Here is a 27,456-nt window from a genome sequence, read left to right as displayed (position 1 = left end):
CGATGTGGGGCTCAATCCCAGGACTCTGGGATCATGACCTGAGCCGAAGGCAGACACTTAACCAACTGAGCCACTCAGGCACCCCGAAACATGTAAGTTTTAACTGATATGTCAGCTGGAATCCTGGCTCCTTAAATAGTTTCTGAACACAAAATAAATGAGAGGAAACTGGCTTTGGAGGCTATAAACCCATCAACCACGCTTTATCAGAAGTATACTTTAGTCAAGTTAATAGATCATAATTACTTAAGAAAAAGGTAAAATCTCATTAAAATGATTGCCACTAAAAAGTGTATGTTTCTCCTTCATAGAATTTTGTTGTAATGATATATTCCAAGCCTTGGAAATGAAAACAGCTTTTGCCTAGGCTGGCTGGCTGGCTGTCTTTAGAGATGGGTGTTCTGAGAAAAGTAGTAAGTTGGCAAGTAAATATACTGAATGCAGCATAAGGAAAGTAAAATAGCCCTCCAAAATATAACAAGGAACTATATACAACCATCTGCTCTTATCTTCTGAGACTTTGTAAGTTACAGAGTTGTTTCTCTGCCTGAAGTAGCTGCTACTACCCTTGCTCTCTTTTCTCACCTCATCTTTCACTGGCACTCTTCCCCGAAATTTTACCCAACAAGTGGCATGCTGTCAATAAACATCACTGTTCTTTTAGTCTCAACTAACAGTATCTGAGGTTGGGGAGCTGGCAAAATATATCCAGAAGTTAGAACTCAAGCCTCCCCATACAAGAAGGAGGCCATGGTTTTGCAAACGAGAAAAATAGAAACCATCAGCTTTTACACGTATAGCATAGGGCATGCGTTAATAGGGGCATCACTGCAGTTGGGAACAGAAAGACCATTAGTCTTTGCCAGGGAGCAATAAGGCAGTGAGGAATCCGGTCTCAGTTCTTTCCCTAATTGTAGTAATTGAGGCAAGTCACCTAACTTTTGTTTTCTATCTGTAAAACAGAGGGCAAGTGTTAGCTCAATGTTTCTCAAACGAGGTGCTCCCATAGGGGACAACTGGCAATGTCTGGAAACATTTTTTGTTGTCAGAACTAAGGAGAGGAAGTATTAATCATGTTTTTTATTTTTTGTATTTCATGATGCTTTGCCATCTGGGGGCCTTGCTAATGTTAGAAAGAACTACCTCTCCAGGGGGCTGGCTAATTCCTGGGATAGCAAATAATTCTCCCTACCCCCACCCAACAATGTGCTTTCCAACCAATCCAGAGCTCAAACCCCAACCACTTCCTTTATCTCTCTCACACCAAGCCAATATTCCACCCCCCACACACACACCCTAAATCACCCAGAACCAGGTAACTGGACAACTGGAGACTACTCCTATGGCCCAAAGCCCACTGAAATTACTCAAATTATCTAACCCTAAACTTGCTCAAACTTGCCAACCCTTCCTTCCCTCATAAGCCACAAGAAAGGTTCTGGGCCACACTTGCTCCTTGCTTCTTCTGCTTCCTGACCAACCCAGGTGCTTTCCCAGGGGGCCCTGTGTGCTTCCTGCTCTTGGGGACCATAAGTATTAAACTCTTTCTCCAGGTCTGTAATCTTACCACCGCTAATTAAAACAAAATCCCACGTCCATTTTTAAACAGGGGGGTGTGCTACTGGCACATAGTGAGTGAGATCAGGATGCTACTAAATAACTTAAACACACAGGATAACCCCCATAACAAAGAACTATCCAGCCACAAATGTCAAGGGTCAAGGTTCAGAAACTCTGGGATAGATGAGCTCTTCCGTTCCTGCAGTTCTACAACCACTTGATTCAAACAGGTCTAATGGGGTGAACTGCCTGTAGAAGATATTGCTGTGACATGATCAGTACTGTTATCCTGAGTTATCCCCCAGACTCAGGAGCACCGCAAACTTTTCCTTGTGATAACAATTACAGTTAAGGGTTTTGATCTATGGTATAGACACATTATTGAAGTGCTGAAGTAATGCTGAGAAAAGGAGTATAATTCTCAATAAAAATTCAAACACATTCCAGCAAGAAATAAATGTGTTGTAGTAACAAGAACAATTTTATAAAACAAACTCTACCTCAATTCTTAAAAAGCACTAAAAATCAATGTCTCAACATAAAGAAACACGTAGTAAAAAGAAGCCTAGCAAATAACCCTTACCTTCAGGTTAAGTAGCCATAACCTTTGGGCTGTCTCCCTTCAGTGACTAACCCCCTCCCCCCCCCACCTACCAGGGAATAACAATTCACGTGTCAAGGGGCTCTACCTTAGCCTTGTGTAATTTATAAGACAAATAACACCCACTCTGCAAATTAAAACATTTATACATATATTCAGGTCTGCTCCACATGGATTGCAGTATTGCTGAGTACTTAGATCTAGTCTACTAATGACTAGAAACTTACTCAATTTGGTCAACATGTTTAAGAAAGGTAACAATTAGATTTAAGGTCACAAAGAACCTTCTAGAGACACTCTACACAGGGCCATCATAGTACAGAAGCTCTGAAGAGACACAGAGGTTGGCATACATCAAAGAGCTTCATTATACCAAAAACGCTCCTCCCTGCCCAGAGAGAAAAAAATTTTTTTTTAAATTTTATTTATTTGAGAGGGAGAGAGAGAGAGAGAGCAAGCGAGAGCACAAGAGCAGGGGGAGGGAGAAGCAGACTCTCTGCTGGGCAGGGAACCTGATGCGGAACTCAGTGCCAGGACCCTGGGATCATGACCTGAGCTGAAGGCATACGCTTAACTGACTGAGCCACCCAGGCGCCCGAGAAAAAATTTCTTACAGGATATACTTCAGAAATTTGAGAATAAGGGTGTGGTGAAAACAGTTCAGAACAGGCATGTCAGTGGAGCCATGGGGGCAGAAGTGGGGGAACTGAGAAGAGGCAAAAAGTTCATTTGGATAAAGAGAGAATGGCAGGGGCAGGGAGTGCCAGAGAAAAGTCATGGGAAAGATAACTACTCAAAGGAAGTTACTTCATTTCAAAGGGTTTGAAAAGTTATTTCATTACCACCTACCTCAGGGTCAAGGTCATCCAGAACAGTTTCCAGTTGTTTCAGTTCTGTTTCTGATAGATTCCCAAGGAGCTCATCTTCATCTAGGTCCTTGTACTTTTCTAAGTCCTTCCGGAATGGTAGTGCCATGATTTGCAGTATAGGAAGTCACTTAATTTTTGCTATGCAGTATAGTCAGGAGTGATTTCTACTTTTTTTTTAAAGCTATAGAGAGAACAAACACACATTTCAAATATTAAGTCATCTCCACCTACTTAGATCTATTATTAGGTTGAGTGAAATGTAATTTCCATGGGGCGCCTGGGTGGCTCAGTCATTAAGCATCTGGCTCAGATCATGATCCCAGGGTCCTGGGATCAAGCCCTGCATTGGGCTCCCTTCTCTGCGGGAAGCCTGCTTCTGCCTCTCCCACTCCCCCTGCTTGTGTTCCCTCTCCCGCTGTGTCTCTCTCTGTCAAATAAATAAATAAAATCTTAAAAAAAAAAAAAAGAAATGTAATTTCCAGCTGTCATATATTCTTTGGCCATCTATCACACACTACCCTTGTCTATGGATCAATGTCCTTACCTTTTATTTTTTGTTGATGAAAAACAAAATCAACGGGGAAAAATAGGGGGAGGAGAGAATATAAAATTCAATCTATAAAATAGCCATTTGGTAGAATTTAGAATTTCTGATAACTGAGTTTTAGGAGGAAAGAACTCAACTCAATAAAATTTTTCCCATCAGTGACTTTCAAATTATTGCTCCCAGAGTACTTTGCTTAAGCACGTTATGTTTAAGACACATTTGTTTTACTGTAAATTGTGTAGAACATTATTTTCTGATTCAATAAGGGTGGATATTAATATACTCCCCCAGTGAGGAGTGGCCAGTTGCCACTGGAAAAAAAAAAATTGGTTTTGAAAAGGTACATCAAAAAATTTTTTGGAAAGGTATTTTTAAAGGAAAAAAATGCAGCGTTTTGAAAATGTTTCCATAAAATACTCCAAACCACGCTGGGATATGTCACCCACTGATTGGCAAGGGTGGTCACAAGGGTCTCATTATAGGAAAAGACCTTTGCCCTTTCTTCACCGTGTGAATCTTTCCTAAATGAAGTAAAGCTCAACAAGCAGCCTCTTCCCAGGTCCAGCAGAACTGTTCCAAAGGAAAAGATAGTTCGAATAAATCCCACAAAACGTGTGAAGTAAAAATAAAGTATTTCTGTAAGTTCTAGCCGTAAACGTGGATCATATGTTTCATGAAATGTTCCTAATGGGAACAAGAAATAATCCTTAGACTTAGTGATTTGGCTCAATTTTTCTTGGCTGCAAAACACCCAGTATTTCAAAGTCTGGATAGATTATCTTTACTACTCCTTTCTCCCAAGTTTTTCCAACTTAGTATTTAGACAAATATATTTTCCTCCTCAAACCAGTAACAGTTTATGGATCCTTTTACGTGTTTTCATCTCCTAAGAATAAAGGAAGGTTCACCACAAGGGTCTGTCAGCTCCTGACCTGACTAGCAGCCACCTGGGTCCAATAACAAACAAATTAACAGAACTGTACTGATGCAGATGTTAAACTGCAGGCATTTTGTGTAACTGCCTGAGACAGGTCTGGCTTCCATCTGCTCTACTTGGCATCTCACCTGGTTTAGCAATTACCCTGGATTTTTTCAGGGTTTTTTTTTGTTTTGTTTTGTTTTTTAAAGATATTAGTTATTTATTTGACAGAGAGAGACACATTGAGAGAGGGAACACAAGCAGGGGGAGTGGGAGAAGGAGAAGCAGGCTTCCCGCGGAGAAGGGAGCCCAATGCGGGGCTCGATCCCAGGACCCTGGGATCATGATCTGAGCTGAAGGCAGATGCTTAACGACTGAGCCACCCAGGTGCCCCACAGGGTTTTGGGGTTTTTTTTGGAACAAATTACTATCATTGTTGTCTTAGAAGTTTGGTAAATCTCCACTTGATACTTCCAACTTTTAAGATACTTAAGCTTACGAAGTACCTTCAGAGTATATTTTCTCAATTAAAAATAATACACTCTGGGGCGCCTGGTGGCTCAGTTGGTTAAGCAACTGCCTTCGGCTCAGGTCATGATCCTGACGTCCCAGGATCGAGTCCCGCATAGGGCTCCCTGCTCAGCAAGGAGTCTGCTTCTCCCTCTCACCGTCCTCCCTCTCATGCTCTCTCTCTCAAATAAATAAAACCTTTAAAAAAAAATAAAAAATAATACACTCTGCAGAGAAGATTCAATAGAAGGTATAAACACTTTCAAATATATTAACCATCAGATGCAATTTTAAAGAAAGTAGCAGGCAATTTTAGGGGGGAAAATAAAAATTAGGAATATTTGGAAAAAACAGTCCTTTCATAAAAATGCCAATGACATGGTATTTGAGACAGATTAGGGTAAGAAATTGATAAAAGTATATGAACACATACCAAGAGTAATTATTTAGCATATGCTGTTTTTTAATGCTTAGGCAGTCATTATAAAAAAGTTTTTAATGTGGTTGGATAGAACTTATTTTTGAGATTTACAGTATATAATAAAGCCAATCTCTTAGTCAATAAATATTTCTAAAAAAATACTAATTATTTTGAGCATCCTCTCCCTTCACTCTCAAAAGTGTTCCAGTATAGGCCATAAATTCAATAGTCATCCTACCAGTAAGGCACTATAATGGACAATATGACAGGACTGAGATATTAGAGGCTAAGGCAATGTTGTGTCACCCAGGTTCTATAGGTTTGGAACACAACAGTCCTTGGAATTGACTAAATAGCTTCCTCCAACAGATTGCTCTTTATCTCAGAGTAAACTCTGTCACATAAAGATTGTTTATAGTATGGCTTATAGAATAATAAAATGAACACCCACGAATGCATTGTCCAGCTTCAGAAAGAGAAAATTGCAAGGACTCACATGTTCCCCTTTCCAGTTGCATCTCCTTCCCCCAGTGAAGTAGCTACTGGACTGTATTTTGAATTAACCATTCTCTTGCTTTCTCTACAGTTTTACATTACATGTACATGTCCTTAACAGATTTAGGTTTGTTCTTTTTTTGCACTTTATACAAATGGACTCCCATAGCATATATCTTTTGGTGACTTGCTCTTTTCACTCAACATTGTTTTGAGTTCATGCTTAAAGCTGTACTTCTTTCATTTTTGTATAGTATTTCATTGTATAAATGAACACTTGACTGAACCTGTAGTCTTTCCCCTCTGTTTTTCTGCTATAAACAATCTTGTTACCTATTTCCTGGTATACATGCGCAAGAGTTTCTTCAAGTTATTGAAACCTAGGAATGGAATGGCTGGGGAAAGGGTATGGTAATACTCAACTTTACTAGGTAATGTTAAACTATTTTCAAAGTGGTTCTATCAATTTACATTCCTAGAAAATTCAGTCCATGACAATTCATGTTGCTCATCCTTGCTAATAGGTTAGCTGTTAGCTAATTGTTGGTCTTAATGGTTCCTTATCTATGTTGCCATTATCCTTGTATATGCCTCCATTTTAACCACAGATTATATACCTAAGTATCTTCAAAACTTAAGGGTATAACTGATATTTATCAACAATGGTAAGAGATGGTTTCCCAAAGAAGCAGATAGAATAATTTACTACTGAATGGTGGTAACATAACTAAAGAAGTCAGTAAGCATGCAGGTGTAAGAAAATGGGGGTCATCAAGCAAGATCTGGCCGTGTTCATTAAGCACAAGGGAGGCACGGTGTCCTGACCAGCAGATGTGACTGGCTCACTCCCATTGCAATTACAGTGCTGGTAAGGAGAAGCAGCATCAGGCAACCAAAGCCTGATGTCATTTGACATTTCCATCACCCAATTACTTCCCTTTATTCTTCTCCATGATCACCAAGTAATCTTCTCATTAAAACTTGGCTATTCACACAGCTTTCCTCACTGTAAATTACTAAACTGGTATTTTGGCTTATGTACCAATGTACTTTTAAGATATTAGGTACCTACTAGTGCTGAGATCAGGTCTCTATAAAAGTAAAGCTGAGGACCACCATGTGAAATCCTAAGCATGGACTGGCTGGCCAGCAACTCCTAAAGATACCTATCTCATGTCAAACCAACAGTAACACTGTATTAGAAGTCCTCATTCGTCTGTCTTCCTTGCTAGACACTGTAAGCCCCTGAAGAGCAGACATTCCCTCCTATTATCCCATTCCTTCTGGGTTGCCATCACCAGGGACAGTACCTGATAGTAGGTAATTAAGCCAAATTTGACTGAATTGGATCATATATCGTCTCCCTTTCCCTTTTTTGGTAGTTCCCTCTTCCTCGCCAGATATCTAGTGGCCCTCTTGCTCCCTAACTCTACTCTCCTTATCGCAATTAAAAAAGCACTGATAATTAGTCTTTGATACTTCTGTTAATCCTGTGCAGCCTCTGCATTACTCATCTTCTCTTCCCTCAGTGTCAACCCATTTTGGCTTGATATTCAGAGTTCTCCACTGTCTAATCTTCCCCAGTTAAAACAGAACACATTTGATTGTCAGTCATCAGAGCTCTGGAATTAAATATAAACCCTGATGAAAATTTGATTTTCTTTTGGGTAAAGAAATGAGTTTCCTTCTCAGGAGGCACCAAGCCTCACTCTTCAGCCTACTAGGCTCAAGACTGTCTGTCTTTTCCTCACTGGCTTCTCCTAGGACCCCTGGGTACTGAACCAAGCTGACCTACCATATCATAAAGTTTTCTCTCAAGATCCCAGATGAATATTTGTTTTCCAATATATGTGCTGTTCATTCAACAAATATTTTTGAGCATCCTCTGTACGAGGAATTGACTTGTTCCAGACAACAGGCATATACAGTATACAACACAGAAAAGTTCCTTGCTCTAATTTATTTTGAAGGTGGCATACAGACAAAAAATGACAAACAAAGGAACAAGATAATATCAGATAGCAATAGATACTAGAGGAAAAACCCCAGGACAGTTTGCTATGGGGGAGATGAAGGCCGGGAAGGTTACTGTAAGTGGTTCAGAAAGACTGTTCTGACTTTTGAGCCAGGACCAAAAGGTCCCTACCAGCTCTCCCAGTCTAGGACTCTGCTATCTAGGTGGTAAACAACAGCTGTAGGGTTATAGCTGTGGAGACGGAGAGAAGTGGATAAATGTGTGACATATTTTGGAAGCAAAGCTAAAAGGACTTGGGCACAGATTGGTTCTAAGGGTAAGAACAAAAGATGCACTAAGGGATACAAAAGATGCACTAAGGGATGAGTCCTACGTTAATTTCAGTTAGTATTTAGTATTATTTTTTTGTTTCATACCTATATTTTCTGAGAGCTTAATATGGCCCTACAGCACCTCTATTTCTCAGTCTGGTTTTAAAAAAAGTTTCTTGGTTAGTATTTTCATAATGGCTTTTGAGATCCACACTGTGAACTGTTCTAATATGACTACCATTGAACAAATTTTTGAACAATTTTTGGACCAATTTTTGAATAATAATAAACCAATGAACTAAACAAACAAACCAACTGCAAATTACTAAATACAACAATGGCTGGCTATGGCCTTTAATACATTTTTATGCTAAACTAAGGCACATGTCTTTGTTAATACCATTTCTGGTATCATCTTTTGCAAAGAGCTAAATCTAAAAAGTGAAACAAGCAAATAATTTGTCATGATTTTTTAAAAATGTTACCCAATTACTCTTTCTAATTTCTTTTCTTTTTTTTTTTTTTTTAAAGATTTTATTTATTTATTTGAGAGAGAGAGAGAGAATGAGAGATAGAAAGCACGAGAGGGAAGAGGGTTAGAGGGAGAAGCAGACTCCCTGCTGAGCAGGAAGCCCGATGTGGGATTCGATCCCGGGACTCCAGGATCATGACCTGAGCCGAAGGCAGTTGCTTAACCAACTGAGCCACCCAGGCACCCTCTAATTTATTTTCTTTCCAATATTTTCCATTAGGGGCACCTAAGTGGCTGGGGTCCTGGGATCAAACCCTACATCAGGCTCCCTGCTCAGCAGAGAGTCTGCTTCTCTCTTTCCCTCTGCCCTCCCCTCCACTTGTGTTCTCTCTCTCTCTCTCTCTCAAATAAATAAATAAAATCTTAAACAAAAAACCCAAAATAGTCATTTCAATATTTTCCATGCTTAGAGTCAAACTGCTAAAGAAGAGATGGTCATGAATTTGGCACCCAGAAATCATAGTGATTTTAAGATCTGCACAGCTACCCTTCCAACACCTAGTCTCTGACCTCTCTTCTGATGGTTCAGTCCTCCGCCCTACCTCAGTCCCACAATTCCATGGTTGTAACCTAATCCTTATCATTACCAATAATAGTACCATCCACTACTCTCAACAACTTTGATCCTCTCTGTCTCTGAACTCCACTGGCAAACCCCAACCCTGGTTAAAACTCTCTTCCTACTCCTCCCCTGCACAGGGTGGCAGATCAAGTGGGAGAAAAACACACACACTGAGCGGCCATATTTAAAATTTATAAAGAATACTGCCTAGTAATCCTATGGCATGTCCCTAGTCCAGTCATTCTCCCACTCTTATATGACTATTTTGTCTCTTTTTCTCCCTCAAACCTTTAATATTTCTTATTGCTCGCTCTCACACAAGGACCTAATCCTAGTATTTCACTGAGACTGTAGAAACAATCATAAAAGGACAGACATCTAAGCTCCCACTGCTACACTTACCAGCCTACCTACATCTATATACTCCTATACTCTACCTTCCTTTTTGCCCTTTTTTAAGATTTTATTTATTTATTTGTCAGAGAAAGAGAGAGAGAGCACAAGCAGGGGGAGGAACAGAGGGAGAGGGAGAAGCAGGCTCCCCGCTGAGTAAGGAGCCCGACGTGGGGCTCAATCCCAGGACCCTGGGACCATGACCTGAGCTGAAGGCAGACGCTTAACGACTGAGCCACCCAGGCGCCCCTCCATAGTCTTATCTAAAGCCAATCTCACCTCTTGTGACCACATTCCACCTTCTCCTTTATACATGATTGCTCCAGTAATTGTGACCCTTCTTTACTGGATCATGCCCATGAGCATAGACTGTAATATATTCCCCAAATCAAAAACAAACTTTCCTTTGACTTCATATCCCCCTCCAGATACTACCTTACTTCTTGGTTCCTCTTTACAGAAAACTCCTTAGGGCACCTGGGGGCTCAGTAGGTTAAGTGTCTGCCTTCAGCTCAGGTTATGATCCCAGGGTCCTGGCGTCTAACTCTGCGTTGGGCTCCCTGCTCAGTGGGGAGTCTGCTATTCCCTCTGCCCCTCCCCTCATTCATGCTCTCTGTCCCTCTCTCTAATAAATAAATAAAATCTTAAAAAAAAAGAAAAACCCAACTCCTTGAAAGAAAAATTCAGGATCCCTAGCCCTCTCCCTCTTAAACCTTCTTCAATCTAGCTTTTGTCCTCAGCATTCACTCCACCCCAACTGATCTGATTAGCAATAATAATCTGCACAATGCCAAATCCAAGTGTCAGTTCTTACCCCTCATCTTATGGGACCTATACCATCTGACCACAGATCATTCCTTTTGTCCTGGGGATAAAGGATAAAAGGAATGGGGACATGCCCCGGGGACATTATTATTTCTTGGTTGCCCTTTACCTCTTTGGTTGTCCCATCTCATTCTCCTCTACTGGTTCCTGCTCATCTTTTCTATCTTCAAATGTGGGAGGATCCCCAGGACTTAGCTCTTCAGACAGCTTCTTTCTCTACTCACTGCCCATGTGATTCAGACACTGACAGTTCTTGGATTTGTATCTTCAATCTGGACCTCTCTCCTGAATGCCAGAGTTAGAAATATTTCTAATTTTCTTCCCTATACCTGCTCTAACTATATTTTTTACCTTTTAATAAATGGTAACTCCATTCTTCTAGTTGGCTGGGCCAAAAATCTTGGTGTTCACTTTGACTACTCTCACACTTTTACATCTGATCCATCAAGCAAATCCTGTGGCTCTAACTTGCAAACGTCACCTCACACCACCTCCACAGCTTCCACTGGCTCAAGTCCTCATTCCTGACGTGCCTTTGTGATAGCCTCCGACCTGGGGACTACATTCCCACTCTAATGCCCGTACGGGTTATAGTCTATCTCCTGCAAAGGTGCCAGAACCATCTTGTTCTTTTTAACTGAAGTTTTTATTGTGATAATTATAGATTCACATGTAAGTCATAATAGAGGGATCCCTGTACACTGTCCAGTCCCCCCCGCAAGTGGTAACATTTTGCAAAACTACAGTACACCACCATACTGACATTTATACAGTCTGCTGATCTTACTTTGATGCCCCCAGTTTTACAGGTACTCATCTGTGTTTGTGGAGGAGGAGAGGTCCATACAATGCTATCACCTTGTAGGTTTGTATATCCACCACCACAGTCAAGATACTGAATAGTTTCCACACAAGAAGTCCTCGTGTTACCCTTTTATAACCACACCTGCCTCCTTCTCTAACCCCTGGCCAACTACTGATCTGCTTCTATTTCTAAAATTTTGTTTCAAAAGTGTTATATATATATTTAGGATCATATAATATGCAACTTTAAGAACTGACATCATTAAACACATATCTCTAGACATTCATTCAAGTTGCTCTATCAATAGTTCATTCCTTTTTATTGTATTCCATGGTATGTACGTACTATAGTTTAACCATTTGGACGTTGAAAACCATCAGGGATGATTCCAGTTCTTGACTATTACAAATAAAGTGTCAGTAAACATTCGTGCACAGGTTTTTGTGTGATAACTAGTCAGATCGCATTAATTCTACGGCTCACAATCTTCTAATGGCATCTCATCTAAATGAGAATAAAAGCCAAATGGTCCACAAGGCCCTACATGATCTCCCTGCAAGCCCCAACTCATTTCCAACCATTCTACCCCTTGCTTACCGCACATGTTTTTGCTTTTCCTCCAACAAACTGGGCACATGCTTGCCACCTTAGGGCCTTTGCACTTAATGTTCCTCCTGCCTCACACACTCTTCCCTAACACACCTAAATAACCTGCTCCCTCACTTCCTTAAGGTCTCTGCTTAAATGTCAACTAATTAGAGAAGTTTTCTGTTTATTATATATAAAAAATGAACCCCACAGGCCCCCCCAGTGCTGCACGAGAAAACCTCTTCTTACCCCGTATTTCCCTCTATATTACCTGACATTACATATTTATTGAATCAATGTCTGTATCCTGTCACTAAAATCTAAGTTATATTCAAGCAAAGACTTTGTTTTCTTCACTCCTGCATCCTCAACAGAGCAGATTGTGGCACATGCTAAGTAATAAAAAAATAGCCAATATAATTAATTTCAATGCTAACAGTAAATTTACAAAAGCCATATAGGTTAACCTGGAGTCCAGGTACATGGGTGGCTCAGTCAGGTTCCCGGGATTGCGCCCCGCATCAGGCTCCCTGCTCAGGGGGGAGCCTGCTTCTCCCTCTCCTGCTCTCCCTGCTTGTGCTCTCTCTCAAATAAATAAAATCTTAAAAAAAAAAAAAACCTAAAAAAAGAAGAAAAATCAAGAAATGCTTCTTTCTTTTTTACACTAAACATTAATAGGAAACTTAACAACCTCGATTAATATGGCTCACTCCATATTCTTAAGTTTTTCATGTTAAATTGCTAGGCCTAGGTTCTTCAAAATTTGCCTTTTTTTTTTTTTAAAGTTGTATTTATTTAAGTAGTCTCTACATCCAACATGGAGCTCAAACTCATGACCCCAAAATCAAGAGTCCCATATTCTCCCAACTGAGCCAGCCAGATGTCCCCCAAATTTGCCTTTTTAAACACACACACACACACACACACACACACACACACACACACATCCAGCATGACTAAACTAAAAAATGATGACAATGCCAAGTGTTGACAAGGACGTGAAGCAAATGAAACTCTCATAAGTTGCTAGTGGAATGCAAATGGATTCAACCACTTTGGAGAATAATCTGGCAGTATCTACTAGAACTAAACATACTCGTACCATAATAACACAGCAATTTCATAAGTCCAAGGGATATTAGTGTTTGTTAATAAAATAATATATACAAAAATGTTTTTAATGCAGCTTTATTCATAGTATCCCCAAACTAGAAATGATGCAAACGTCCATTACAATGAAAATACACAAATGAATTGTGGTACAGTCATAAAATAGAACACTCATAGTAATAAAGTTCTGGACGTGTAAAAACATGAGTAAACTTAACATGTATTATGTTGAAAGGAATATAAAAAACTAGACATGAAATACATACTGCATGCTTTTATGTATATGAAATGCAAGAACAGGCAAAAATAATCCATGGGGATGGAAATCAGAACAGCTATTGGGGGTTACTGATTAGGTACGGACGTTAGAGAACATCCTGAGGTGATGAAAATGGTTATACCTTAAACTGGGTGATAGTTACACAAGTTTATACACACGCATAAAATTTATTAAGCTGCCCACTTAAAATTTTCTTCCTTTACTGTAAGTTATACCTCAAAAATTTAAATATACACTTGCTTTGTGCAAGTAATTGCATGTATTTGATGTTGAGAATTAACGTTCCCACAGACTGATTTTTCTGTAGCCATGGTAACAAGTAGTCATCAAAAAACCCAAAACCAAAACCAAGGATTTGCCTTTGCAAGCCAATCAATCACCGTCAGCTTCTCACTTCTGAAAGTCAGCCAATCAGGAAGAGACTCACTTCAGTAAACACTCCTCGGTGCCAGCTAATCAACAGACTCACCCAAATAATCGTGCTTCTCTGTATGATGTCATTTGGTCTTGGAAAATTTTGCCAGTCCCGAATTCCACACTTTCCCAAAACCCTATATAAAAAATCGGTCTCCTTGCTCAGGCTATACGTAGCCAGCATAGCTTTCCCTTATCATAATTAAGTATTGTTCAGCTTTGTCTTGTTTCAGATACTGACTACTGACTGATAGTCTCATTATCCTTTCCTGCTAAAGAAACTCCTAGTCATTACATATGTTTATTTTAAATAAAAGTATTTCAATGTTGATACACAGTAGATAATAGTTAGGATCAAAATATTCCCTCTAGATAAATACCCATCTCATCATTTGAACTGGATTATAGCTCACCATCCAATAATTTCATAAGTATCTGCTTCAATTTTCGTTTAAAAAAAATTCAAATCAATATTACCTTTTTTTATGAACCTGGCTTCAGAATTAATCCAGAAACAATTTTAAAGTAAGTTAACTCCATCTGGAGATTTTAACATTTAAAGCATCTAAAATGCTCTCTTATTTAATGCTAGAGTTTCATCTCTGCTGGTTTGAGGACCATTCTCTTTGATGGAGAAGGCTGAAGTAAAAGAAAGTCATCTATTCATTCCTGGCATTATCAAAGCAGAGGCTGAGTATGAATATCTGTCCGGGACAGTGCGCAGCAGCTTCCTCAACTTCAAGGGAGTTTAAAAAGTCTCATAAGATCATTTCCTTTTTATGAGCTTATGGTTCTAGATAACACTAATTATAACCAAAACATGTCCTTTGGGTCCGCTGCATCCAAAGCACTATGCACACAGTGTTTACCTTCTAAAAAGTAAAACTATTTTATTTTAGTTATATATATAATATTACTTTTATAGCAAATAAAACATTTTTAAAAGAGAAAAAAAATGGATGCCAAATCCATCCTTCTGTTCACTACATCTTTTATACAATGAAGCCTAAAAGACAGTACAGTAAATAATTTTGTGGAGTTCCTGGGATGCTATGGTTGACACAGATGAGGGCACATCTGAGTGAGGTAGCTGCTTTGCACACAGAAGTTTGAGAAAATGGTAGCTGATTATTCTGTGTAAAAATTCCATGGAAATGAACCAACCCACATGAGATTAGTAAGTAGCCCCATCTTTCCTGCCATTGCTATTGACACTATCTCGAATTTTTAAAAAAGAGATCTACAGATCTCAAAAGCATAAAGAAAGAAAATAAAATCTGAAGTCTGAAAGCAACCGGAAAAACTTGTTAGGGCCAGAAAAAAGAAGAGATTTAATTACAAGCAGGTCACTTAGGGCATCCTCAAAGTAGAAAGCAGCCAGCTAATTTCTGTGACTATTACAAGAAAATACTTCACAGGTTACTCATACCACTTCAAAAACAGGTTCTCAACAAAACTACTGGGAGACTTTGTGGCTCCCATGTACCCCACTTCCTTCTCTGGCTCAAAGCAGCCAAATCAGCTCCCAGTCCTGGCCCACCTCCTCTCTTTTTATACTTCTTGGTGTTGTTGTGGCATCAGAGATAGAAGTCAAGGTCAGAGAGGAACCTGCTCTGGGCACACCACTGACGAATGCCAAAACAGCGACACCCTTAGCACACCCAGTTTCTCAGCACCAAATGTTTTTCAAGTCTTCTCCTTCTCCTTTTTGGTTTACTAGATTGGGTAGGCTAGGAAATGAAGCTTTTTTAAAAAATTGCTGCAAATTCAAAAAATCTTAAAATAGCAATTACATATATGAACAAGTCTCTCGGGGTAAGGTTACAGAGCTCTTTATCTTTGCTGGTTAACCTAAAAGAGCCTTCCCACAGTCATACTGTGGACAAAACCAAATACGAGGTGAGGTAGCATGTGGGAAGCTTAACAGTGCTCAGCCATCAATCAAAATGCTGAATCCATTCCAAGGATATAATGGAGAGACCAACGTGAGGAGCTTTCTCTTTCTCTCCCAAAGGGAAGTATCGCTATGACTCATTCTTCCTCTAGCAAGAATTTTCCTAATCCACCAAGTTAGTAAGCACTGAACTATATACAAAATCTTAAAATAAACTAGGCTAGGTCTAAAAGAAATCATGCTGAGAGCAAGCTTAATTTCATGCAGTGAACAAAAGGTGAATGGTAACATCTTTCCTCAATTTCATCCCTTCTGAATTTCCTGGGCTTCAGACCAGAATCGTGTATTTCTTCATTCTGAAAAGCTCTCCTTTTTCAACCTTACCAACTGCTGCATCTTCAAATCAGTATATATTTGTATACATTTATGAAGTGCCTATTATATTTAATGTACTGTCCGGGGGAAGGGGGAATACTGAACCGGAAGGGTAGGACAAGGGGAGAGAAAGGGACCATGGGAACAAGAGGAAAAGAATTTGAGAAAATTTAAAGAACAGATTCTTGGTTTTTTCTCCCTGCTTTATAAATGCTTCCCAAACTGGAGTTTAAAACATCACAGGAATCAAAAATGGTACAAACAGGGCACAGAGACTATAATAATCAATTGTAGATTTAATGTGAAATGTAGGTACATACTTAATAGTTTCAATTTTCTTTTGATAAACTGTTGTTCTCTCTCAATTTTCAAACGTGGCGACCAGCAAAGTTGGGTATACAGCAAAAGTAAATCTGATTCCCCCTCAGACCCGACCTCGCCACCAGAGTATAGCCCAAGCGGCACGCTGAAAAGAACCCATCACTGGGATGTCTCTTCTCTTTCTCCGCTCCCCCTTTTCTTCGATGGGTATGCAGAACCCTATCCTCCAGCAATGCTATCTATCAACAACTCTGCCACAATAAAGATTGAAGCAAATCGCTGTTAAACTGAAAATAGGTTTATATAGAAAAATATACTTCCAAATGAGGTAACTATCCTGGGAGAAATCAACAAAATGTGCCTAGATGAAGATATACATGATGGTTGTTAGCCATACCTGCACACCTGCTGATTAACAGTTAATAAGGCATCAAAATATTTTGTATGAAAGCTGCCCCAGCTTTCTACAGACTGTAAAAAGGTAAGGTTTTGGTAAAGCATGGGAGAAAGTGCTCTAAGGGATTACCATAACTAATTTAAACCACCAAAACAAACCCATTAGTTGTGGGAAATGTCAAAGAGAATATTTTTTATATGAAGAGTTCCCAAATCAATGTTTTAAAAAATACTAATGTACACAGGAGAGCCTGCTGGGTGGCTCAGTGGTCGGGTGTCTGCCTTCAGCTCAGGTCACAATCCCGGGGTCCTGGGATCCAGCCCCGCATCAGCAGGGAGCCTGCTTCTCCCTCTCCCACTCCCCCTGCTTGTGTTCCCTCTCTGTGTGTCTCTCTCTCTGTCAAATAAATAAAATCTTTAATAACAACAAAAAATACTAATGTACACACAGTATATAGTTACTACTGTTATTTTTATTGTATTATTCGTAATTGTGAAATAACGCACTATCTTGACCAAAATGCCAAGCATTACAGTAGACAAATGTCTAAAATAAAAAGTTCTTAAAGTATCTTCCTATCCTGCCTCATGCTGCTAGTGTTTTAATCCTTCATGACCAGGTTTTGTTTTGAACCACTGATCTTCAAATAAAATTCATTCTTTCTAAATAAAATTCTACTTTTCCCTCCTTTTTGGGGAGGGTGGGTCTAATTGATTATAATGGGGATAAGATAGTATGAAGTTTTAAAAATTTAATGGGAAAGCCTTGAGTCTTAAATGAAAATTCTCAATTTTAGCTAAACTACATAACTCAAGCCCCTTTTCTCTGCTAGAAATAAGAACAATCGTCTCTATCTTTAGACTGCCTGATGAATACTTCTGAGTCTTTTCTGAAGATACAACAAACTGACAAACTTAAGTGCCTGACAGAATTCAATTCAAGGAGGAAAAACGACAATAAAAAAATCCAGAAGGAATACCAGAATCCTTAGGGAGAAAACACCTAGCAATTAGCTCCTAGCACTGAACTGGTCCTAAGAGCTCTGTGACTATGAGCAAGTCACTTCACTTCTCAGTTTGCTTGGGTAGATGAGGAACAACTAAATTATGGCTTCAGTTCTGACAATGGACTCATCCACGTGCACAGCGGACACTGCAAATCAAACAGCCTTTTCCCAGGGGAGCAAAGACTCCGCCTCAGTCCTTAAGCAGCCACTACCAACAGATGAGAAGTGGCAAAAGGATGAAGCCTGTTCACTTTATCCCTGGGCTCAAGGGCCTCCAGTTTCTTCTAGCTCTAATAGTCTATCATCTTAAGGAAACCCTATTTAACTCAACCTTGGAAAAAAATAGTAACTTGCCCTCATCACTGCCAAGCTGAACAATCTATAATAGGAAGGAAATAGATGAAAGCTGAATCATGCTAGATAAGCACAAAAACAATAAAGTAAAATATTTCAGGAAAAGGACTTGAAAAACCAGAAAAACCAGAACAGATAGATTAAACAACAAAAAAAGTAAATAATGAATTCAAACATGGGCCAATGTTGTGTAATAGAGAAAAAGAAGTTAAAGTGGAATGACCATATTAATCAATGCTTTCCTGAAAAGTCACCAAATAAAGCAAATTTCTACCATTTCCTATTTTCCTGAAATAAAATAGAAATGGTTTATGAAAATATGTATTCCCAACACATCATAAATTATAGGAATGAATGCAAAAAATTTAATTGCAAAATATAAATTTTATTAATACAGTAAAAATACTAAAGTAGCACATTCATTTCGCCTTGCTCTTTATTTCATTTTCTCTTTTTAAATTTAAAAGTATCTAACTATTGTCTCTATTTTTATTAAATTTTAAAACCAAGACACTCAAGAGTAGGGCAGTACTGGAAGATAATATGAAAGACTTAAGAGTAAGGAAAATAGATTTGGAATTTAGGAAAGAGACCTTTGGGAAACATGCTTCATAAAGGCTTCAGTTTCAGATGGTGATATTCTAAGGAATTTTAGAGATGTCACCCAACCCCATTATTCACATACATCCATTCCTCAAATGTGCTCCATTTTTCTCTTTTAGCACAAGAAACTGAAAGGGTTGGGGTGCCCGGGTGGCTCAGTCAGTTAAGCATCTGCCTTCAGTTCAGGTCATGATCCCGGGGTCCTGGAATTGAGCAAGCCCGTGTATTGCAGGTTCCCTGCTGAGTGGGAAGTCTGCTTCTCCCTCTGCCCCTCCCCCTGCTTATGCGCGCGCGCTCTCTCTCTCTAATAAATAAAATCTTAAGAAAAAAAGAAAGAAAAGAAAATGTAAGGGTTAACAAATGACTCCTAAGATCCTTCCAGATCTAAGAGTCTAGGATCACTCAAATTTTAAAAATAGGTGCCTTGGGAATAACTCTAGAAAGAGTCACAAGAACCAAGGACAAATTGGAAAGCTAAAGACACAGGGAAAGTCACTCTCTCTATGTATAACCAGCGGTCACTGGTCTCTTTTATGTTTCATATGCATTTATTTTATTTTTAATTTAAAGAATTATCATTTGTTGCATTGTGATGCTGTATATGAAAAAACAGTAACAAACACTGTCTTTGACTTTTGAATTATGCATGCTACACCCAAAAATAGCAAAAGCACTTTGGTGGAAAAGCAAAACAACAAAAAGCATTAGCCACCAGAGTCCTAGTAAAAGAATTTTAGAATGTTAAGTAAGAAAAAAACCTAACCATCTATGCGACCAATAGTAAAACCATTTTAAGAGAGTTTTAGGATGTTTTTTCCTTCTCCCTAAAGAAACATCAAGAGAAATAACCAACTTCTGAAGTTCTGCTCAGGCCTTCAAAGCCTTGTGTATCTGGACCCTGCCCCTTCCCAGGAACAATTCCAACACCTAGTGAAATTTCTGGATCCTTATAAAGAGAGGAAGTAAAAACAATGCTTTACCAAGCCCTCTTTCCCAGGGACAAGCAAACTCCAAGCTCTTGTTTTCCCACTCTAATGATCTTGCTTACAGTCACCTGATTATGCTTCCCTTAACAGGGCTTTTACATTTCATTCCTTTGCTTAGAATTTTTGATTTGTTAGGTGTATTTTAACAGGTTCTCAGGTAATTTTGATAAAACTCCACCTTCCTACTTTCACTAAGAATTACTAGGAATCCTCTGCTCTAACCTGGCTGGCTTCCCCAGGGTCCCATAAGTAAGTTCACTACACCCCTTTACCTCATTTGTTTCCCACAGTGGTGTGTACTTCTCTTCCGATGATCTTCCATAGCCCCATTCTCAAATTTCACTTCTCCATTCTATCCAAATTCTGTACACGCTTCAAACACTAGCTGAAGTCCGTCCTCTCCAAAGGGAGGTCTTCCTAGCTCTTCCAACCCTACTTGGTCTCTTTTCTACTCTGAAGATCAACAATGCTCAGGGTGCGCCACACCATTTAGCCCCAATATTTGCCATTGATCCAGGTGTCTGGTGCCCTGACCGGTACGAATGCATGCTCCTCCAGACCATGCCTCACTCCTATATGGTGAAGATATTTCATACACCTTCAGAGAAACGGCGCACTTGTGACTTTTAGAGATACCGCCGGTTTTACTCTAATTTATTTCAGGAGGCTGGGGACATACCAAGCTTTGCTATAGCCATTAAATTAATTTTCAGACTAACATGGAAAAGCAGTTACAATGTTTGAAAAGGCACATGTCTACAATATGCATAATGTGTCTTGATGTCTCAAAGGGGAGATGGAGACTACAGAACCAAAGAGATTGCAGATCCTGGAGTTAGCGTATAATTCTCTTCAGGTGGAGAATATTAAGAGAGAATGAGTTTCATCAGTCAACAGTCAGGCAAAAAGGAGCCATTCTTCAAGAAAATGGCACTACCCCCACCCCAACCTTGACCCTGAGTCCCAAGTGTAGAGAACCTCATTCTTAACAAGTTACTATAATATTTAAAATGAATAACTGAAGCAATAACCAACAGACGTGATACTTGTAAGTAACCACATGGCAGCCAGGAGCAACATCCACACATCCCACGTAAGTGATCTTGGGAAAAAGGGAAAAGGGCAAGTTGACTATCATCTTCTAGACCAGAGAAAGCACTGAAGAGTTTTTGATAGGAAAAGTTATTTGGTATTACTGAATTGTACATTTAAAATGGATGAATTTTATGGTATGTAAATTATGCTTCAATAAAACTGTTTAAAACAGATTCGATGACTTGAGCTGGAGTATCTACATGTGGTGAAGCATCCAAGAGTCCAGGAAGGAGAGGGTATCACAGGTTTTCATTGGGGTTTTAAGACAGAAGGCAAAAAACCCTGTTATAAAAACTGAAATTTTTCATGATACTAAGATAGGAGAGTTCCCTATAAATAATAAAAACTACAAAAAGAAAACCTCTGAAAAATACTTACACACATACTATAAAAACCAAACCACATAAAACTAATGAAATAATGAGGACCAGACGGCTAATGGGAATAGTTCCTGGGAATGGAAAATGGAAGGGAGTGGGGAGGAAAAGAAAAACTAATATTTAAGACTGATGATAGCTTTAAAAAAAAAAAGCAGAACTGATGAAAGAAGGGAAGTCTTAGAAATCATTGCTATTGGCCAAGAAGCTTGGTTACTATCGTCAGGGTCATAAGGTTTGCCTTGGCACAGGCTCTTTTAAAAGGGGCTGATGGACAGTTTTCCTATAATAGCAGACAAGGGAATCGAGAGAGCCACACAGAAGTAAAGGCAATTTAATGCAGGGAAGAAGAGGTTACTTAGAGGAACCGAAACAAAAGTTCAGGATAATATTTCTCAAATTGACTGTTATAATACCAACTGAAAAAAAAAATATATATATATATAAAGATTTTATTTATTCATGTGAGAGAGACAGAGACAGCATACAAGCAGGGGGAGAGGCAGGCTCCCTGCTGAGCCAGCCAGCTAGGAGCCCGATGTGGGGCTTGATCCCAGGACCTGGAGATCATGACCTGAGCCGAAGGCATATGCCTAACCATCTGAGCCACCCAAACGCCCCTGAAATATATTTTTAAGTGATAGAATAAGATGGTATCTTACATCTTAAAAACATATTTCTTTCATTTACCTGAGTTTCTCAAATTAACAAGGAATCCAGATGCCATATTCTGATATAATGGGGGCAGGAAAAAAAAAAGGAATCAACTTTTATCTGCATATCTATTATATGCCAGGTACTTTACCATATACATCTCCTCATATTAATTCTGCAAAATATTACTATCCCCATTTCATAAACGAAGAAACTGAGGCTCAGACAATAAAGTGCCTGCCCAAGGGTATATAACTTCTTTCTCAACAGTGGATGTGAGATTTGAACCTGACCCCAAAATCCATGCTTTTTACACTACATAACACTGCCTCTAGAAAAATACTCACTTTCTACCATGGTTTTACTTTTATGTTACAACACACTACACATTAACAGAAACAAATTACTGAAGTGACAGTAACTGGCAACAAGAAGCCACAGCTGGAGGCAAAAGAGAAGGATAAACTATAAAATAACTAAAATACGAAAGTGTGGAACAATTTAATGCAATTGCCAACAGCCTATAAACGTCAACAACCTCAGAAGGCAAGTCAATTGCACACAATTTATTCTAAACTTTATATCCTCCAAATCATCTTGGTTAAATTAAGTTTGAAGGATCCCATTTAAGATCAGTCATCAACAAATGGCGCTGGGAATATCGGACAGCTACATGCAAAAAAATGACACTGGACTACTTTCACATACACAAAAATAAACTCAAAATGGGTTAAAGACCTAAATGTGAGACCTGAAACTATTAAAATCCTTGAAGAGAGCACAGGAAGTAATTTCTAGATATGTCTCCAGAGACAAGGGAAACAAAAGCAAAAATAAACTATCAGGGCTACATCAAAATAAAAAGCTTCTGCACAGCAAAGGAAACAATCAACAAAACTGAAAGGCAACCTACTGAATTAGAAGAAGATACTTGCAAAAGATATATTCAATAAAGAGTTAGTACCCAAAATATATAAGGAACTAATACAACTCAACACCCAAATTTAACAAATAATCCAATTAAAAAATGGACAGAACAAGGGACATTTCTCCAAAGAAGACATACATATGGCCAACAGACACATGAAAAGATGCTCAACATCACTCATCATCAGGGAAATGCAAATTAAAACTACAATGAGCTATCACCTTACACCTGTCAGAATGGCTAAAATAAAAAAAACACAAGAAAAAGCAAGTGTTGGTGAGAATGTAGAGAAAAAAGAACCCTCTTGCACTGTTGGTGGGAATGCAAACTGGTGCAGCCACAGTGGAAAACACTATGGAGGTTCCTCAAAAAGTTAAAAAAAGAACTACCCTACAACTCAGCAATTGCACTACTAGGTATTTACCCAAAGGATACAGAAATACTGATATGGAAGCAGTCCAAGTGTCCATCAACAGATGAATGGATAAAGAAGATGTGGTATACAATGGAGCATTATTCGGCCACGAAAAAGAATGAAATCTTGCCATTTGCAACAATTAAATCTCCCAGGTGGGGTTTGTACTCTAAGATGCTGGTGGTAACAGATGGTTACCAGAGGGGGGTGGGGGGGATGGGTTGAAATGGATGATGGGAATTAAATAGTACACTTACCATGATGAAAAAGAAAAAAAAGAAGAAGAAAGATCAGGAAAAACTTGGGGTGCCTGGGTGGCTCAGGTCATGATCCCAGGGTCCTGGGATCGAGCCCCACATCGGGCTCCCGGCTCAGCGGGGAGCCTCCTTCTCCCTCTCCCACTCCCCCTGCTTGTGTTCCCTCTCTCACTGTGTCTCTGTCAAAATAAATAAAATCTTCAAAAAAAAAATATCAGGAGAAACTTTATAATACATTTTTATAAAAAATGACATTTAAAATAGATTTTTAAAAGATTTCAATTTTCCCACAAAGATTTCAATTTGTAACCTTGGACAATATAGTGAACTAACTTTTGTCCCTCTGTTTTCTCATCTGTAAAACAAAAATAATAATAGTACCTATCTCATGGGGCTGATATATTAATTCATTGGATGAATTACTACATATAAATCACTTAGAATAGTTCTTGACACACAAGTGTTCACTAAATGTTAGCTAATAAAGTCATTATTAATTATTCTCAAAGTTCATTTTTAAGGAATTCATTCGTTCATATTAGGTAAATGAGATATTACTATGCTGTGATTCATATAATACAGTTAATTGCAGAGACTGGGTAAGAGAGATGAAGACTAAAAAAGAATACATAAAAATGGGAGATGGATGTATACCAAGAAAATAGAAGAGAGGTGCCAAGTCATCACCTTGCCCACAGTTCTATCAAAATTTATCTCACCATATTATAATCAATTGTGTAATATCTGTTTCCTCCATAGGCTGTGAGCACTTTGAAGACAGGCACTTAACTTCTATATTATTTTAGATATTATTTTATATTATTATTTATATTATCATACCATCATAGTGCCTGCAACATAATAGACACTAAATAAGTGTATAATAAAATAAGGGGGGGATCAGTAAGCTGTGAGATCAATGATGGGTGTAACCTGATTTAACCATAACCTAACTGGGCCAGGGGTCAGAGTCAATAAAGTCCTATTATCACTTTTTATTCAATTGATTATCAACACTCTATTTCCCTTTTCTTTCTGAACTAGGAAATAAATTTCAAAAATGTTTAATAGTTAATCAAAAAAAGTAAAAAAATAGTTAATTTATTCTAAAATTATAAATCATTCAAATGATAAAACAAATTTCAGTAATTTATGTTAAATGTTACAAATATTGCTCTGATTAGTCTGTTATCTCCAAGGTTAATTCTAATGGTCAAAAGGTCAGAGAGTCATGGTAATAAACAGATACTAAATAAGAGACACACCTACTTTTTAGCTGTTAATCGGCTAGATGCAGTGCAGATACAAAAAAGTAAAGGCACAGTCATTTTCCTCTGACCACAGGTACCAAAATAAGCATGTCTGGAGATGACCAACCCTCAGCCCCCTTGTCTGGGCCCAGCCTTACCCCAGGCCCTGTTCAGTACCCAGCCTAAGCAACCATCAATGCCCCTTCCCTCACAGATACTTGGTACAAGGGATATCCCTAGCCCAAGCAGGATAGATCAATCCTTCACCAGGAATATGGAAAGCTGGGAAACAAAACCTAAATTGAGAGATCACATGTCATTGGGTCTGGGGGCAGCATCACACCAAGTTTAAGTCACATTTATGCTGAAGCTAAGGGGAAAGCAAAAGCCAAGAAAAAGCCAGTCCAAAAAGGAGACGATGAAGCAGGGCTGGGGCAAGGGTGAGGGAGAAAGGCACGTGCCTTGATTTAAGAGGGTGCCAGAAAAACCTCAATAATCAAGACAGGTAAATATTGTAGTATACAGTCTTAAAAATCCAAATTACTGTCCTACAATGGAGCAGAGGCACAAAAGGAAGCTGAAGAGAGTCCATGCAAGCTGCAGGAAGGGGGGGAGTTCATCAGGGGCTTTCCAAGTGCCTGCTCTGGGTCCGGGTGAGAACCCAGCTATAAGGGAGCTCAGCTGTCTCAACAATCCACTACAATTCCCAGCCCTGCCACCATACCTTCTGGAAGGCTAGCTTAAGTGGGTCGTGTTCCCTGAGACCAAAGAACCTTGGCTAATACACCCTATTTGGGAAAATGAGACATGTACATAAAGCTATTTAAAAAAAAAAATCAAAGCAAAATAAAATTAACTGATAAAAGAATGGGACTGGTAAATAGTGCTACAAAAGTTCTGAGATCACTGTGGGTGGTCAAGGAAGGACAGATTTAGCTAGACAGACAGAGAAGTATATACTAAGGAAAGAGATCAAGTACATGCTAGGGGTGGGGAAGGAATGGGAGCGGAACCAGCAAAAGGAGAGGAAGAAAAGTAAAAGGGAAGGAGTGATCTTCAAGCACCCTGTATTCTGGCCAAAGTAGTACAGTTCCTTGCTTTTCTGCCTCCAACCCTCAGACCACACTGTTTGTTATCCCTTTTCCCCTTTTCTCATGTTCAAATCCTTTCACATCTTTCAGGGACAGTTCAAACAACATTTCTTTGAAGATGCTTCCCTGGTATCTTACTGAAAAGGAGTTAAGTCAGAACTAAGGTTTTGGCAGTGGGAAAAGACAAAAAGAGGATATGGCAGTGGGAAAAGACAGAAAGAAAAGAGGGAAGGCTAAGGAGCTGAATGCAGTGACAAGCACTACTCTCTGGAGAGCAAACTATACCCAGGAGTTCACTTGGGATGCAGTACCATGTCTCAGGAGAGTAGAAAGATTGTTTGACTAGCCAAACTATGGAAAGAGCCCAGATATCCATCGACAGTTGAATAGATAAACACACACACACACACACACACACACACACACACACACACACACACACACACGGGATATTACTCAGCCATCAAAAAAAAAAAAAGAGAAATCTTAACATTTGCAACAACATGGACGGAACTATGCTGAGCAAAATAAGTTAATCAGAGAAAGACAATTATATGATTTCACTCATATGTGGAGTTTAAGAAACAAAACAGAGGATCATAGGGGAAGGGAGGGAAAAATAAAATAAAACAAAATCAGAGACAAACCGTAAGAGACTCTTAACTATAGAGAACTGAGGGCTGCTGGAGGGGAGGCGTGGGGGATGGGGTAACTGCGTGGTGGGCATTAAGGAGGGCACTTGATGTTATGAGCACTGGGTGTTAAATGCAACTGATGAATCACTAAACTCTACCTCTGAAACTAATAATACACCATATGTTAATTGAATTAAAAAAGACTGACAAAGAGGAGTAATAATGGGGGCTCAAACAAAGTGGCAAAAGCAGAGGCAGGTGTAAAGGGTGTGCTGATGACTAACAAGGCCTTGCAGGGGTGAAAATGTGTTTGACTTTCAAATAATCACATATTTATTGATATTTGCCAATCTAATTAAGCATTCTGCCCCACCACCACCCCACTCCCACCTACTCCCATACTCTCACTGAGCAGGTATAATATTCCAGTGGCAATATTAAGGAAGAAACAAAGAAAGAGTTCTTTAAGAATACTAACTTGGGTTAATAATCACTCACCGTGAACAAAAATAAATCTTGGGGTTATTTCAAATTTTGCCATACCTGCCCTAGGGTAAGGGCTGCCTGAATATAGACACCAGACTTATAATGTATACATTTGAGGGGCCTCCTCTCTTTTCACTGTATATATATCAAAGAAATATTCCATAATGACTCTTCACTAAAAAGATACCACCACCCCCAGGGAACCAAAATATTTTGTTGGTTATAGTTTTCCATATAGAAATCCCTTAACTTATAATAACAATAACCGCCTGCTCAAAGGGACTGCTATGCAATAGGCTCAGGAACTCCAAGACTCTTACCTATATGCCTATATACATATTAAATAATACATAAATGTCAGACTGTTGCTTCTGCTTAAAACAACTAAAAGCTCTAGGAAGTTTCTTAAACACCCAGAGAATACACGTGAAATAAATTCAACCTGCTATCACACTCTCCTTCATTCTTGTCCTGAGCCCTCATTTACTCCCAGCTTGCCATGTTTTCATCCATTTTTTCTCACCGACTTCAGGAACTGTATTCACTTGCGTGTACTTGTATATTAGTGCTTAGATATGCACTGATAGGAAACTGTTTATTTCTAAAGGGTTATCT

General features: G+C 39.0%; 1 protein-coding gene across 1 annotated transcript in view; it reads right to left on the bottom strand.

Moving 5' to 3' along the window:
- TMOD3 (tropomodulin 3) overlaps positions 1–27,456 on the bottom strand; it is an 83,744-nt gene that overhangs the window by 48,745 nt on the left and 7,543 nt on the right. The window contains exon 2 of the mRNA XM_027571650.2: positions 3,011–3,211. Within this exon, the coding sequence (XP_027427451.1) occupies positions 3,011–3,136 (126 nt within the window). The 5' untranslated portion in view covers positions 3,137–3,211. The remainder of the gene's footprint in view (positions 1–3,010; positions 3,212–27,456) is intronic.

The sequence above is a fragment of the Zalophus californianus genome, chromosome 6 (genome assembly GCF_009762305.2).
Source record: "Zalophus californianus isolate mZalCal1 chromosome 6, mZalCal1.pri.v2, whole genome shotgun sequence".
In the NCBI taxonomy this organism is placed as follows: domain Eukaryota; kingdom Metazoa; phylum Chordata; class Mammalia; order Carnivora; family Otariidae; genus Zalophus; species Zalophus californianus.
This window is presented reverse-complemented; position numbering and strand designations above follow the sequence as displayed.